Source organism: Rhea americana, unplaced genomic scaffold (assembly GCF_003343005.1).
Source record: "Rhea americana isolate MKP2758 unplaced genomic scaffold, rheAme1 scaffold_269, whole genome shotgun sequence".
Classification (NCBI taxonomy): Eukaryota; Metazoa; Chordata; class Aves; order Rheiformes; family Rheidae; genus Rhea; species Rhea americana.
In genome coordinates, this window is record NW_028186389.1 from 1,079,321 (window position 1) to 1,094,603 (window position 15,283).

Here is a 15,283-nt window from a genome sequence, read left to right on the forward strand (position 1 = left end):
CAAACATGTCAAGACAGAACATTTGCACTTAAATATGAATTTTATTGCTAAGGATATTTTGCTATAAATTAATAACAATATATAGCAAAAGCAGCAGCTTGGATAGGGAGTGCATGAGAAGAACACAGAACATGAAGTATCTAAAAACAAAAGCATTTATTGCATGCTACCCTCCATGATTTAGGCATTTTATCTAATGTCTACTTAGGCATATCATGAGGAGGAAAAGACACAGAAAGACATTTGAGGAACATAGCTGTGAATTCTTTCTCCTTTGTTCAGCTTGCCTAGCTGGTTAAATCAACTGTTCAGTCTCCATTCAAGAAAAAAAAAAAAAAAAAAGGAAGCCTGTTTTGCATAATACTTAGGGCAGATACTTAGGCACAGCTCAGAATGTGCTTCAGCACATCTTTGCCAGAAGTCAGTGTAGTTGCTGTGTCCACAAACACTTGCCACCCCCACCTCCCAAGTTCATAAGCCTCTGCCCACTCACTAGAAGAGGCTCACTCCCCAGCCCTCCCCCGGCCTCACCTTTAGGTAGCTGTGTTTTCATATGTAACTAAGTATCTGAGAAGGCCTTGGTTGACCCTTTTAGCATAGTCTGGCTTTCCAGAAGGCGAAGAATTTCCATACCACCCTCTGGAAGCCTAGCTTTGTCCAGCTGTCCGTAAGAGAGAACTCAGAATTAACTAGTCACATGTGAATGCATAGACTCATGAACTCTGTAAGCACTGCCATTTAACAAAGTCGTTCAACAATGAACAGACTGTAGCTGCTACACAACAAATTTTGTCATTCTTAACTGATAGCATACACTGCAAAAAGTAATGTAATAGCTGTGGACTTCCAGTAGCTTTAGGGAGCACAAGTATTGTGCCTGAGGTTGTAAAATCATGTGTTTTGGGTGCTATACAGGTGTAACTGGAATGCCAACATCATGAATATAATCATTTGGAGGCAAACATCTGTTTAGGACTATACACTCAATCAGCTTTGAAATGATCTTGCCAAATCTGCTATCAGTCTCTCTAAGCATTAGCAAGAACTCTGCCTCTTCCCATCACAAGGACATCTGTAAATCAGGCAAGCCCTGACATCCCCTCTGGCCCTGCTCCTTCAGCTGACACCAGCATCCACAAAACTGCACGTGTAACAAGAGCTGATCTGGACAGACGAGGGCTATTGAGTCATTACTGTGTATCTAGTTAGATATTATTACAGATAAGACCAAACCACCACTCTTCCTGAGGAACAGGAAGTAGAACAGTGTCTTCAGGAAGCGCATCTATGAGCTTTAGCTACCAGGGAGTTCAAGCGGTTATCCCAGTGCTCCTGCTTTCAGCAGCAAGACATCTCCACTTTTATTTTTGCACTGAGATCAGAAAGGCTATGAGGACCTGCAATAAGAAAATTGCCAATTTGATTCTGTGCAGTTTTGTACATTTACCTTCTGGCTGTTAAATGGCTATGCTACTAGGATAAAAAAAGTAGCTCATGATTTTTGTAAAAAGAAGCCTATTGTATCAAGAAAAATTGGAATCTTCAGCTTCACTTTGTGATTTTTTCCCCTGAGAAATACACTTCTTGGTAAGGTTATCTTTTTAAATGGGGACTTATTCCAATTTGAACTTTCAGAAAGGATCGTTTATTGCTTTGAGTTAATCCTAGGAATGTTCTGTGATCAACAGTCTTTATCTTACGTACTTTCCTTTCATAAATTCAGGACCCAAACACACTTACCTCCTGAAAGCACAAGACACATGCTCCCCTGCTGTGATCAACTGCTCTTGTAAAAACTCTGAACTTACGATAAATTACTAGCTGAGTCATTCTGTGCTGTTCTTTCACTGTCATTATGAAATTCAAAGGAAATTAGAATGATGTTCAATTGTTTTATTCCCCCCACCCTTACAAGCCAAGTATCACACAGGGAGAAGAGATGGAGGCATTCTGCATAACTAGTTAAGACTGCAAAGCTCGAACTACTCTAAACAGCAGTGTAGACCTATAATCAACTTAAAGGTTATCTCAAGGCTTGAAAAAGTTGTAAGTGTTTGCTCATTTAAGTTCCAGTCACTATCTCTTTCTGAGCTCAAGGGTACCAAGCCTCTTAAGAAAACTTAGTGAATGCCAATTCCTTTTCATTGGATTATCAATAGGAGACTTTATGCTTTAGTTCTTTTTTGAACTTCCAACAAATAGATTAAGTCCTTTTAGTACATATCATTAGCAGAACATATGCAGCTTCTATTCATCAGTGGAAGGACTTGCATGCACATAGGTACACGGTTCCAATCCAAAGTTTCTTGAAAGCAGCTTGCATTCCCTGGATTGGGTCCACAGTTAGTAATGCAGCCAAGATAACATCTGTCTGTTTCCTTTTGATGGTTTCAGTTTGTTCAAGTTAGTCCTAAGAATCTTGAAAACTTACTGCTTCCCTTGGTTGCTATCCGGACTGTTGTCAGAGACCTGTATCGTTTAAATATGTAGGACCCAGCCAAGACAGCTTTAAGTTGAGATAAAAAAGCTTGCTTGAGGCTTGGTCTAAATGTACATGGATGCCAGTTCTCATCTATTTTCATCTTTTCCGACATACTGTAAACCCTCCAAACCTTGAGGGAATTAATCTACTTCTAAATGAAACTTAAAAAGAAGAAAGCCTTAAAATACTAAAACAGTATGATTACAGGAAGCTGAAAGTGGAGGTATAAAAATAAGTCCTCTTACTATAAAGAACACAACTTAGGCACCCTATCTCCTTTACCTAATTATGAAAGCATGTGCATTTCTTTCCTCTACCAAGCAAAGCTCAGCATGGATTATAACAGGACAATGTTACAGGCCACAGAACAGTGTCACTCCAGGTTAGAGTCTGTAGCGCCGCAGCTGCCACTGTGTAAGGAACCAGACTCAGGAGCAAAGGCAGCCAGGTTCCTTGGAGTGTTTTTCTTAATAAATAATGAGAGGGGAAGAAAGAGGGAGAAGCACACATATAACAAAGCACAGTCTCAACTGTGCTCAAATCTACTTGTAGATGTGAACCTGGGGTAGGAAACCTTGTAGGCTGAGTAGTAGATGCTATCCCAGCCATGGCAAGGCAGCTGATATTAAAGTGCCTGCGTGCAAGATCTCATGCTGTTTGTCTCTCTCCCCTTACTATTACTGCATGCAAAGGGGCTCTGCCAGGCCCAGCCAGGCAAGTGTTGTTCAAGTTAGTTCTCCTGCAGACTCTGTAGGGCAACAGCAGTAATAAGTAGAAACTCTAGACAACTGCCTCTTCCTCAGCAGAGCAGTTGGTACAGTGACTGAGGAGGCAGTGTCTTTTCTACAGACATGGAAGACAACTTATGAGGCTAAAGTTTCATTACTTCCATCTGACCAGAGAAGAGAGAAACAGGATAAGGATTGATCAAGCATTTGTCTTCCTTGCCACTGGTCATTCATATTATCTCGGAGAATAAAAGAAGTGAGGAGTGCTGTCTCTTCTTAGCAGTTGATTTATACATTTTCAAAGTCTAATCTGCCTAGATGGTGAGAGAGATACATATAGGACTCCATCTAAGAAAACTGCTACCATCTGCAGGCAAGTTTAGAAACAAAAATCTCAAGTATGGCAGTCCACATAATGCCAAGAGTTTCTGTTGAGGCTACGTGTTGGAGTAACGTTCAGAAGGCAATAGTACATGTACTCTAATGCAAAGCTCCTGTAAACCTTATATTTGGACAAAAAAAAATGGGGTGTTTATAAACATAAAGCTATTCATAAACCTCGTCACTGCTACCATATTATGTTGGTGCCAATATTGATCCCTTATTGATAAAAATCCTTTAAACTCCAAACATCAGAACAGAGTTCAAGAGCAGCACATGCCATCTTTAAGCACTTCAGCTAAATGGTGCCTTTAAACTCTCCTCAGGACAGTTAAGAATCAGATACTAAGATGTCACTACTGAAAAATAACTATTGCATTTCTTAAAGTTTAACAATAATCAACATTGCCAATATATTATTGCACACAGAATTAAATAAAGATTTTTGGAACTACAAAGATAAGAAACTGGGAAATCTAGAAAACCCAGAATAGTGATCCCAGGGCCATTCCAGTCGCTGCTCCAGCAAGCATGCCCAGTGCAAGATCTCCATCGCTGTCACGGTAACGTTCTCGAATGATGACATGGTTTGCTGGGGGCTGACCATAAGGTCCTAATACAGCATTATTGAGAACACGAGAAGAAAGAGAGGAGAAGATTTTAATACCATGCATTGGGATTTCAAAACATGCCCATTCCTTCATCCTCTTCCTTCCCTTGAACGCTAAGATGATGTCAGCTGCATCTCTGCTTTGGATCCAGTCTCCACATTTTTAGAGTAATTTCAGAGCCCAGGCAATACTTCTAGCTTCATAAGGAGTTAATATCTCAGAATAAAGGTCATTGCAAATGTAAACCTGAACATGGCTTTGCACTTATACTAGCAAAGAACCTATGAATTTCTTGTGTCATTCCATCACACGCTTGGTGGATTTAATGGAAGAAGTAGGTCTAAAGATTGATTCAACCCTGAAGTTAAGGCAAATAATGTAGTTCCAAAAAAAAAAAAAAAAACAGAAGAAATTGTGTGTCAGTTACACACTCTACAATTCCTCCTTACTACCTCAGTTCAGCTTTCACATCCTGGCCTGATCTGTGTGGTGACAGCTGCCAAATTTCTTTTCAGATAAAGAATGGCCCAGTAGTAAGGAGTTAACCTAAGACTTAGGAAACCACCAGTTGACCCCTGCTGTGCAACAGAGTTTTACAGGCTCTGCATGTCACTTTTTGTGACTTTGCTCCTACTTGCAAAGCAGATAAAATTGTACTGCTTTTCCTTACAGACATTTCAGGAAGATTAATTATATTAGAAGATACTTCTGTGCTTTTTGTAATAAATACTGAAGTAAGGGAATTGGCAAAGCCTCTCACTCTTAAAGATATAGGACTGGGCATTCAGAACCTGGAACTGATAGCACTGGGAACCTCACCAGAACGATTATGTAAAATTCAAAGAACGAGCAAGGAGGCTGAAAATACAAGGGTTATGTTAGTTCCTAAAGATGAACTTGACTCTGTAAGGTTTAGCTGCAGTAACCCTAGTGAAGGGAAACACTGAAGCTTGATTGCTATCACCAATCCATAACTAGTATCTCAACACACTGGACTTGCAAGGATAGTTACTGTTTCATGCAGTATTTGTTATACAGGTTTCAGAGACTTGGTTTCCAAGACCTGCAGGAAGTTTTCAAAACCAAATTGTGCAGCTTCCAACAAGCCACTGCTTTTCAGCTGCTGAGAACCAACAAGAGCTCACCTTCTATGCTCATTCATTTGTACACAATCTGTATTTTAGAGCTTCACTAATTTAGGCAAGGAAAACTTAAAAAGCTTTAGGTTGATGCCCCTCCCTTTTCACAAAAAAGGGAAAAGGCTAATAAAGCAATGCAACAAATCTCAAATGGAAAAAAGAACCCCCCACATGAAAAAATTCTTAAACAGGGATTCTTGTTTGCAGAGCCAGATCATAAACACTTACCTACTAAGTTAAATCCTCTGGTTTAGACTACCTGTACTACTTTAAAGCCCTGATTCTGTAGGACTGGCACTCTCTATGCAAAGCTGAGACTGTATGAAATCCTAAATTAAGATGACTAAGCTAAAAGCACACCCTAAAATTTTAGTCTCTTTCCTCAGGATTGAGAGTTACACTGCTCTAAATAAAGCAATAGGAGATTTCAGAGGTGAATGTACTGCCTCATAGGCAATCCCAAGATCCAGAAGAGAAACTAGTTTGAAACATGCTTTGGGGGTGATTTACCTTTAGAACTCTTTATTTTTAGGGTCATAGCTGAACATCACTGTTGAAATAATTAAGGTAGGCACACAGAGAGACAGGAACCAAAAGCTCCACCAATGCTTAATTTGGGGTACTGAGCTAATCTTGCTGTAGCTCTCCTATCTTTCTTTAGGAAACATGCTGACTATTGAATTAAAGAGTTCCATGTGCTTCAAAAAGAGGTATAAAGTAAAGCAATTTAAGCAAGTTGGGATCATGCTGGGAACGCCAGATCATTTAATACAAATTCCATTGCACTACCTGTGTTGTGAAAGGGTGATGGAACTTTGGTTCCAGGTACAATTCAGGTTTCTTTCTATCACACTGTCATGCAGGAGTGGTGAGTGATAAAGAAACTTGAAAGTGGATGTCTTAGTCTGTATGCTACATCTGAACCAAACCTCAAGTGTCAATGACTAGGCCTTCTCTAACATGAAAAGGATGAAGATTAATAGAATTAAAGCCAGAAAGACTAACTCAAATACATTCTATATGCAAGTGGAGGATATGGTTGATACCAATTACCTGGGTATGGATATTGATAGGGAACAGCATAGGTTTGTCCGTTGGAAGCATAGAAGACTTGAGGACCAGTGGGAGGATACCCACCGTTGTACTGATCATAGGCATAAACCTGGTGAAATTAAAAAGGTCCATTACAGAAGGTTTCTTTGCCATGTATCTGATTATGCACTTTGTTTAATTCTCCCTCATTTATAGTGCAGTTCAAGGTTCACTAAAATACATAGTCTGTACTGATCTAGTCCACTCTCTGGAAAGGATCTGGAATGGCTGCTTGAGAAAAAACAGTGCTCCTGAGCGGCATCTGCTCTCCACCCTCCAGCAATATATACTAGTTCAGCCCACATCCCATCGCCACTGCTGCTTCCTCTTTCTCCACTGCAGAACAACTGCACATCTGGGAACTAGAGTTGCTGTCTTGCAAAATCCTTATGCATGTTAAAAAAGGCAGTTCCAGTCATTAAATTCTGTTTTTAAAACTCCAGATTTTATATGCTCCTGGTGGTCACACATGTGAAAGCATGGTCACACCTCCCTTTATCAAAGACTGCATGGCCAAATATTTCAAGATTAATCAAATGAGTTTACCTTCTCACCTCTAAGACACTTTATTTTCCAAGTTCACAGAGCAGCCATCCTCTTTCTTCATAGGCCTCTCGGCCAAATCTGCCCCATCCCTTTCAAAGGAAATGCATCTAAAATGGCCGTGACCAATTGCTAGTGCCTTATTCCCAACCTCCTTTTGTACAAACCTTAAAGCTAGGTATAACCATGAAACACAAAATTTCAGGATTGATGCTGGATGCCATTAAGAATGGCTGCTTCCACTACTTCACTTATTTTAATGCTTGCTGACTGCAGCTCTTACCTCAGGTGATGGTGTAGCATATGCTGTATAGGGAGGAGGGGCTGAGGAAATGGCTGTCTCATCATACATCACTTCAGATCCCACGTAGCCCTAAACATCATGGAAAGAGAACAGTTATTACCTTCTACAAACTGCCAGTTAGAGTAGTGCAAAGATTAAAAATTTATGACCCAATGAAAGAGTAATATGTAGAGCTACCACATTGTCAAGAAAGTAGTGAGTACCTTGTACAATGCTGTAACAAGACACTATTCGGAGAGCAGACCTGCAAGAATGTGAATGTCTGATAAGCCACAGGAAGGAGCCATCCAATTTCTCGTGTGTATATGTGCATGCGCATGTGCATGCATACACATAGACTATTCCTCCATTTCATGTTCCCAGTTTTAGAAGTTACCTTCTTATTCATCCTCAGTTTTCAAGTAAAGAAGTCTTCATAACTAAGCTCAGCTACTTTCTGGCACCCTAGAATGGTATCACAAAGTTCTGCAAACCTATGAGCAGACTTCCACATCAAGCAAGCAAATGGGATAGCCTTTAGTGGTGCCTGAACATTTTAGCACAACTGTGTCACTCTTAGCCACCTCTCACTTTCTGGCTCTAAGGAAAGGGCTGGGGGAAGCAATATGAGAGGCTTAAACCAATTTGAGAGGCTGGGGACTTGGGGGCGGGAGGGTTAAGGAATTACTTCGTAAATGCCACTTATAATTCTGGCCTTTTATGAAGGCAGTCAGAGGCAAAGGCGATAATTTACTTGAATCCATCTAACAAGATCTCAAAAGATGATTAAGATTTGCTACAGTAGCCTTGTATTCCTGCCCCTAATATCAGAAATCAGTAGTGATGCTGTTATTCAATGCCGTATCCCAAGAAAAAAACAACTCCCTTTGTTGAATTTAAAACTGAACTTTTTAATAGCTCAATATAGGGTGTTCCTTTAAGCTCTAATAACTGGGCAGCAGAAAGACTTTCGAGGTCATACTTTGGCTGCATTTCAGATCATACTTGTGGTGGAGATTGTAAGGATAGTTTGAAATACATTGCTGAAAGCACTTTATGAAGAGGCAGGTATTTCCATTACATGACAGAAAGTCCTACAAATGCTCACATCTCAGCAGCACTAAATGTAAGCGATTCTGCTGCAGGGAACTCCACAGGCATATGACACAAGCCTGCATATGCCTGTAACTGATACAGTTCTCAAACGAGGGTGATCACCCTGCTCTTCCAGGAAAGTTACAAGGCACAGCTGGATGCTCAGGATTTCTAAAAGCTAAGTCAGACACCTACAGATGGACTCAAAACCAGTTACCTAAGAAGGTAGTCTGAGTCTTATTGGAGAACTTTAATAGCATTGGAAAGTGCTAACTCAAGATACTTACTGTGCAGATAACTACTTGCCCTACTTTCAGTAGTGAGGGGCTGCCCTGGCTGACAAAGACAATGCACCGGCAAGTTTTGAATGGCCTCTAATAGAGCTGGCAGCTGAGAGCCACAGGCATGAAAAATAGCAGCTCCTGACTCCTGAAACCAGGAGTCACCATCTCGCACACAAGCAAGATACAGCCCTTAAAAGTAGAGCAGGTAGACCACAACTGTTATGTCCTTCTCTTCTCATTTAACAATTCCTTCTCTTATTTAACATCATGAAAAAGCATAGAATTGCTGCACTCATAGGTAATTGTGTCCAGACAAAAACAGTTCTGCTGTGGCAAGTATTTGCTTTGGGCATCTACAGATATAAGTTACACTGACAGATGCATCAGTACAATGGCATTGTTAGTGTGACCCAACAAAAATTAAAATAGTATTCTAAGAAAACAGCATTTCCCAGTGAAGCTGAAACATCTCAGGCTGGTTCTGTCTAGCCATCAAAGGAAAGCCAGTGTTGAAAAGCACACTGGAAGGCAGCCTGGAGGAAAGACAAATTTAACAGTACCCCAACAGTAGGTGGGTGGAGTTTCCCAAAAATTCAGGTGTCTTGTGAACTTCCAGGCTCACAGCAAGTGAGCACAGATTTTTACCATTCCTGATCTTTTCACTAATCCTTATTAGCATGCTCATGCAGAGGTAGTATACTCCTTCTTGGCATGCCTGCACTCCCCTCCAAGCACCTCTTTCTCCTCTCCTAGTCCCTGCCAAGAGGCAAGCTACAGTGTAATGGATCTACAGTACCCAACAGCCTCCTGTTTAGGCCAAGAGAATCATGTACTTGTACTGAGCTTCCTTTAGCTTTGCCCTTGGTAGGCAATAAACACTAGAAGGAGTGGAGAGTGCATTTTAATTGCTTGCATAAGATTTACTTTTTGCCTGCAGCCTCAGTGCTCGCTTCCCCTACAGATCAGCTTCCCAGTCATTCACTGGACCTGCTGCAGGGATGATGTGACAGTCTGCTGCCAAAAAATCCTCCTTTTATCATCATGCTTATGGCCCTATTTTATTCCAGTAGAGAAGGATGAAACATGATCTGAAAGGTAAACTGCTGGACGACAGATAACACTGACAGGCTGTTTTTCTATCAGTATGAAGTCTGGATAGTACACTTACTGTGTTTGTTCTGGCATCTTGGAGAGCCATTTTCCATGCCCTGCAAGAAACATTGTTTAGTGGAACAGTCATAAAAATTAATGCCATCTTTTCTTTTTAGGAGTCTGCAAAAAGCAAGATAAGTAACTAGAGGTACTGCAGAAGCATAGTTTAAGATACTGCATCTAACAAAGCCTGATGACACACTGAAATGAATATATCAAAGATTATGCCAAAGACTGAAAAATAATTATTTCCCTTGCAGAGTCGAGAAGGAATGAGGAAGAACAAGAGAAGGAACACACGCAGTTTTGAAGGTCCTCACTGCAAGCACAACAGCCAGGTAATACGTAGCCACACTTAGAATAAGGTAATAGGAAGAGATGCACCAGAAGAGTTATATTTCCTGCCTTGAGGAGTTGTATCTGTGCTGAATAGAGTGTGGCAGTCTCAATGCTATTACAGTTTGAATGAAAGGTACATGTACTTCACACAGATACTTCTATGCCATATCGTGGGGAGCATGCACGGTGCATCACACCTACTGGGGAAACACTGGTAATAGATGATAGATGTTATCGAACTACAGGCAGCCAAGCCAAAAGCCAAAAGTTCATGATAATGGAGTGTTCTTTTCACTGCTGACTGGGACATCTTGAGCTATGCAGAGTTATGTACTACTTGAAGAATGGGAGAAAAAAAGATCTATTTAGCATGTCTTGCGTTTATCATATTTAATCAGTTTTCAATGACTCCCTTGCAGTAAGTTTAGAAGAACTACACCTATATGAGCTAGACAACTCCTTGTAAGGAAACAATGTTTTTTGTCACTGAATCTTGCTGAACAAAGCTACCTTTTACTTTTTTGAAAATTTTCTCTAAATGGGTCTTTGAAAGTCCAAATGAAAACAAACAACTGGAGAGAGGAGGAAAGGGAAAGGTGAAAGAGGAAGAGGTAGGAAAATAATATTCTTTGGCAGACTTACAAGCAGTCATCTGCACTCTCCGCACAGAGATTGACTGTCTTCCCATCACGGCAAACAATCTGCAGTAAACAGTCTCTCTGCTTCCCCTCTGGAGGCTGAAAATCTGAGCCAGAAGAAGATGAATTTGAAAATATCCATAATGAGAATACCAAAATCCCACTTAAAAGAAGGGAGATGGTTTGTGCAGAACTCTGGACAAAATAAACTAGGGCAAATTATAGCTGCTTTTCCATGGCACTAGAACAAACTACAAAAGGAAATGGTCTCTAGCGTGTCCTGAAAGGAACTAGCTCTGAACATCATTCTTTAAAAATGCAGGTATCTTACAGCAGAACAAGTACATACTTAGCAGTATGTACTCTCTAATGCTTGTGTCCTTTACTAATGCAGCATCAAGTGGAAAACTAACTGATGCTAGAAGTGAACTTAATGCCTGAGAAAAGCTTGCTAAGTTTCCCATCTCTAGTCCTGCCTCTAACTGCAGCAAACACAGACTACACCAGTAATGCTTTATAATCAGACACATGCCACCTGCATTTATGGTATGGTATGGTATTATGGTACACTGTCCTCCCTCTGAGTATCAAACCCTAAGCTGATCTATCACATGGTGATAACCGTGCCACAGACATCCTTAAGGGGATTTAATGTTTCTTTTCTTTTTTTTTTAATGCCAATTTCTGGGCATGTTTACTTCTGCAGTAGTATTGTATGTGGCATGCTGGGCAGGCACTGAGGTTGGAAAGAAGCTCTGAATACAGGTCCTGAACTATTACCTCGACATTCATTCCCCATTCTGAGGTTGATGCAATGGATTCGCATGTGGATTTTATCTTCTATATCATGGCGATTCTGATCATCATAGAATATTAAACGGCCATCAGACCATAGGTCAAACCAGTTCTTCTTCCAACGCCGTAAAATAGTACCTTAAAAATCAGACAGTTAATTTGGGGGGCATAGGTAGGGAAATATTTGTCTCTTACAATTAGTAAAAATAAAACCAACAAATCCTTCCCCATTGACACAGAGGAAAAAGGCATTCTGAGGTTCCAACCACTCATTCCTAGTAAGTTTTGTACTTAATTCCTGCTTCAGAACATTACAGAATTGGGTTCAGCATCTTATCTAGCATTCAGAGTCACAACTGAGTTTATTTTAAGTGCATAAACTGGTGCTTTAGTTCTAACATGCTGCAAGAACAGGCAGAAAGCATGACTAAATGAAGACATTAAGGCAAGGTGTCAGGTAGTTTCCAAGTCTCCACCTGCATAGCACTAATTATAGACCACCATCTGAAGCTGAACACCACGCTTAGACACCTCAGATGTGATATATTTTGTGTTCCCACTGATATAACCTAAAAGGTCACATGGAAATGCTGTCATAACAGTTCATTTTGTGAAGCATGCTAAAATCAAAAAAGGAAAAGAAAAACCACAGACCTAGAGACTTTTTAAAGAAAGATATGAGAACTACTGATTTCCTGCAATGTTTTTTTGAAGAAGTGAGACATAGTAGGGAGAGAAATAGGTAAAAGGCCCATAACTTACTTTGTCGGAGCAGCCATCCACTCTTCACAAATGCCATTGCTGCTTAATCTAATGGAGGGAAGAGGAAGGGGCGAGGGGGAAAAGTTTTCAGTATACCATGACAGCACAACAATACATTAGAAAGAAGCATCTCAAAATCTAATATCATGGTGCATCCAGCTAGCATTGCAGAGAGACAACAGAGATCCTCAAGGTAGACCTCAGCTGAAGATGCTCTGTAAGGCACAACTATTATTCTGAGACTTAACAACTGGAGAACACGCACAATACATATGGCATTACAGAATCACTCTGCATCTAGCAATGAACATGGCTACCAGAGACCACTTTTGAGTTTAACTGGAGAAAGAGTAAGCTTACAACTACCTCTCTCCCACTATGGGGATAAGACAGACTGGCATGGCCGCTTCCTGATTCATCAGCAGTTGCTTTCAAAGTTGTTCTCTTGACGTATATCTGCTTCCTCTATTCTGCAGTCTCAAGTTACACCCTCACTTCCTCACTCCTCTTCTCTGGACTTTTGTTTTTTTTTATTATTTACTGGCTCAAAGTCCAGCCAAAACAAAAGCTGAATCAGTTTAACAGGAAGAATGATGTTTTATGACTTGTATTTCTTCCAAATTGTCACTGACACCCTTCAAGATGCATGTAAACAGGTAAAATTTAAGCCCATAAAGTGATATTCTCATTTCTCCTTAGGTTTTAAATGAAGCTTGAAATGGCAGGCAAGGACCCTGCATTAAATTCAAGTTACCAGATATGACATTCAGTCATTCTGGTCTATTAGCATGGTAAAGAAAAGAGATCAAACATAGCATATATTGGTGGAAGGGCTTTTATTTTATACTGTCATGGTGTTCTGACTATTGTTCTAAGATAGCTTAATAAAAACACAACTGTCTGGATACAATTTAACTAGAAAAGCAGGAATGCAAGCTTCTAAGCTTCCCTTGAGAAGGCTGACTTTTTAGAAATTGTTTGTGAAGCCTGTAAGCCAATATAAGGCATAAGAAGGGCACGAAAATTGATATAGTAGATTTGATAGACAGAGGAGGTTCTCTCAGGTGAGGAATGTGTTTAAAGTTGGGAAGAAGAAAGGTGAAGGGAGAGAGTTTTGTTTTCTTCTAGTGAAATGTAGTTAGTGTTCACTTGTTCTCTGATAGAGATACATGTTGTCTATTGGCTATTACTTGTAGCTGTGTCCTTCTCACAGTGATGACCAATTAGTTCAGCATACAACTAGAGACTGTATCTAGCAGCTCTGGTGTGATGGTGAGAAGTACCTCTAAATAGAGCTTAAACTCCAAGATATATTTAAAAAATAAACCTCTTATTCTTGGCTTTTGTACCTTCTTGCTGGTGAAAACTATCTAGCTGACAGTCCATTGGAAGGGACTGTTGAACCCCTGTCCTGCTTTAATCCTGATCAGCACCCCCAAATGCGTCACACATACTTATCTCCAGTGCTCTGGGATATGAGCCTACTGTCATTGTGTTCTACACTGGGAAAGCTTCTGAAACAGAAACTAATCACTCATCCAGAGTGACAAAGTGATAGACAAAGGACCTGCGCCTCATTCTCCCACCTCCCCTGTAGATGCTTCTCTCCTCTGGACTCTTCTTTACAAGGAAATATTCTTGTACTTCTGCAGAAACAGTTCTCTCCAATGGTGCTTCTGTGCCTTCCTGTTTCCTCACTAAGGTGCAATCCTGTAAATATCCAGAAGCCTTTTCATAATATAAGAGCTGAAAAAGAGCTTGCATGAACTTGAGCTTAGTCACAAGTGCTAGTTTGGGAAGTGAAGGGTTTGTTGCTGCCTTTAAACCTACTCAGTTACACAACAGCATAATTAGACTTAATGGAAACAGACATATAAAGGAGAAGAAAGGAAGAAGAAAACATTTCTCCTGACAAATTACGTTTGTTTGGGATACAGAATGCCTCACAGTTATTGAGGGCTACAACAGCAAAAGTGTTTTCAGCTCCTGTACAGTACCTTGCATGTAATCTCAGATGCAGGAACTGCACTTGCCCAACACAGAATTTAAGTGCCCCAAACTTCTGCTATGGATATAGAGAGCGAAGAGTTACACAGAACATCTCAGTCAGCACCTGAGTAGGAGGTGCAGGACCAGATATTCTTTTCTGGTCCTCTTTAAACAAAAGCATTCACTTAAAGTCCAATACAGGATTTACAGTCAATACATACGTTTAAATGAATATTACCAGAGCTAGACAGTAGCCTGGCAAGATCAGTTCCAACTGAGTAGTATTTGTGTGTTAAGCTAGCTCAGTGCAACCAACATGGAAGAATGTGATTTAAAAATAGAGAAATCAATTTCTTTTATTAGCAGCCTCAATAGAAGTTCATTGGTGGCTGAAACCTAAAAGCAATAACACAAGTAAACATAGCAAAGGGGTGGGACTATTCCTTCCTACAGCTGTTTTCCTTTTTAGCATAGAACATAATCTGGAACATACAGTAGTGTTTTTTTCAGTTCACTTCTTATTCTCAAACCTGGATGGCTGGTAACAAAATCAGCCTTCAAAGCATAGCAATCTTCAGCACTTCCACTTGCAGTTTGTAATTACCTGAGCAATTTTAACTAATGCGGTCACACTAGCAACAGACCTGGTTCTGCAGTACCCGCGGATGGAAGAGGTTCACCCACGCACGTCTAACCGCTGAAGTGAGGCCTAGACATCCAGCTGTGCCCACACACACCTCATCCTTACTTTAATCCCAGACTTCAGCTACAGAACTAATCAAAGCTCGGGCTGAGCTGAGCGCTCAGGTTTAACCCTGTCGGCCTCCCTCCCTTTAAAGGAGCTTTCTCTTTTTAGGCCATTCTGACCTTGCCACTAGCTTTGCCTTTGGGGCCGCCGCCCCGGCCCCGGCCCCGGCCCCGGCCCGGGCGCCCGGCCCTCCCTCCGCCTCCCGGCTGGGCAGGACCTGCC

General features: G+C 40.8%; 2 protein-coding genes across 2 annotated transcripts in view; one reads left to right on the forward strand and one right to left on the reverse strand.

Moving 5' to 3' along the window:
• FAM168B (family with sequence similarity 168 member B) overlaps positions 1-15,283 on the forward strand; it is a 106,965-nt gene that overhangs the window by 47,113 nt on the left and 44,569 nt on the right. The window contains exon 2 of the mRNA XM_085307953.1: positions 10,051-10,128. The gene's annotated coding sequence lies outside the window, so the exon portion shown is untranslated. The remainder of the gene's footprint in view (positions 1-10,050; positions 10,129-15,283) is intronic.
• On the reverse strand, positions 22-14,296 carry PLEKHB2 (pleckstrin homology domain containing B2). The gene is made up of 8 exons (XM_085307952.1): positions 13,911-14,296; positions 12,325-12,372; positions 11,548-11,700; positions 10,772-10,874; positions 9,807-9,846; positions 7,260-7,349; positions 6,395-6,503; positions 22-4,204 (listed from the first exon to the last, which is right to left on the reverse strand). Exons 2-8 carry the CDS (start codon positions 12,359-12,361, stop codon positions 4,068-4,070), a joined length of 669 nt encoding a protein of 222 aa, XP_085164078.1. The 5' UTR covers positions 12,362-12,372; positions 13,911-14,296; the 3' UTR covers positions 22-4,067.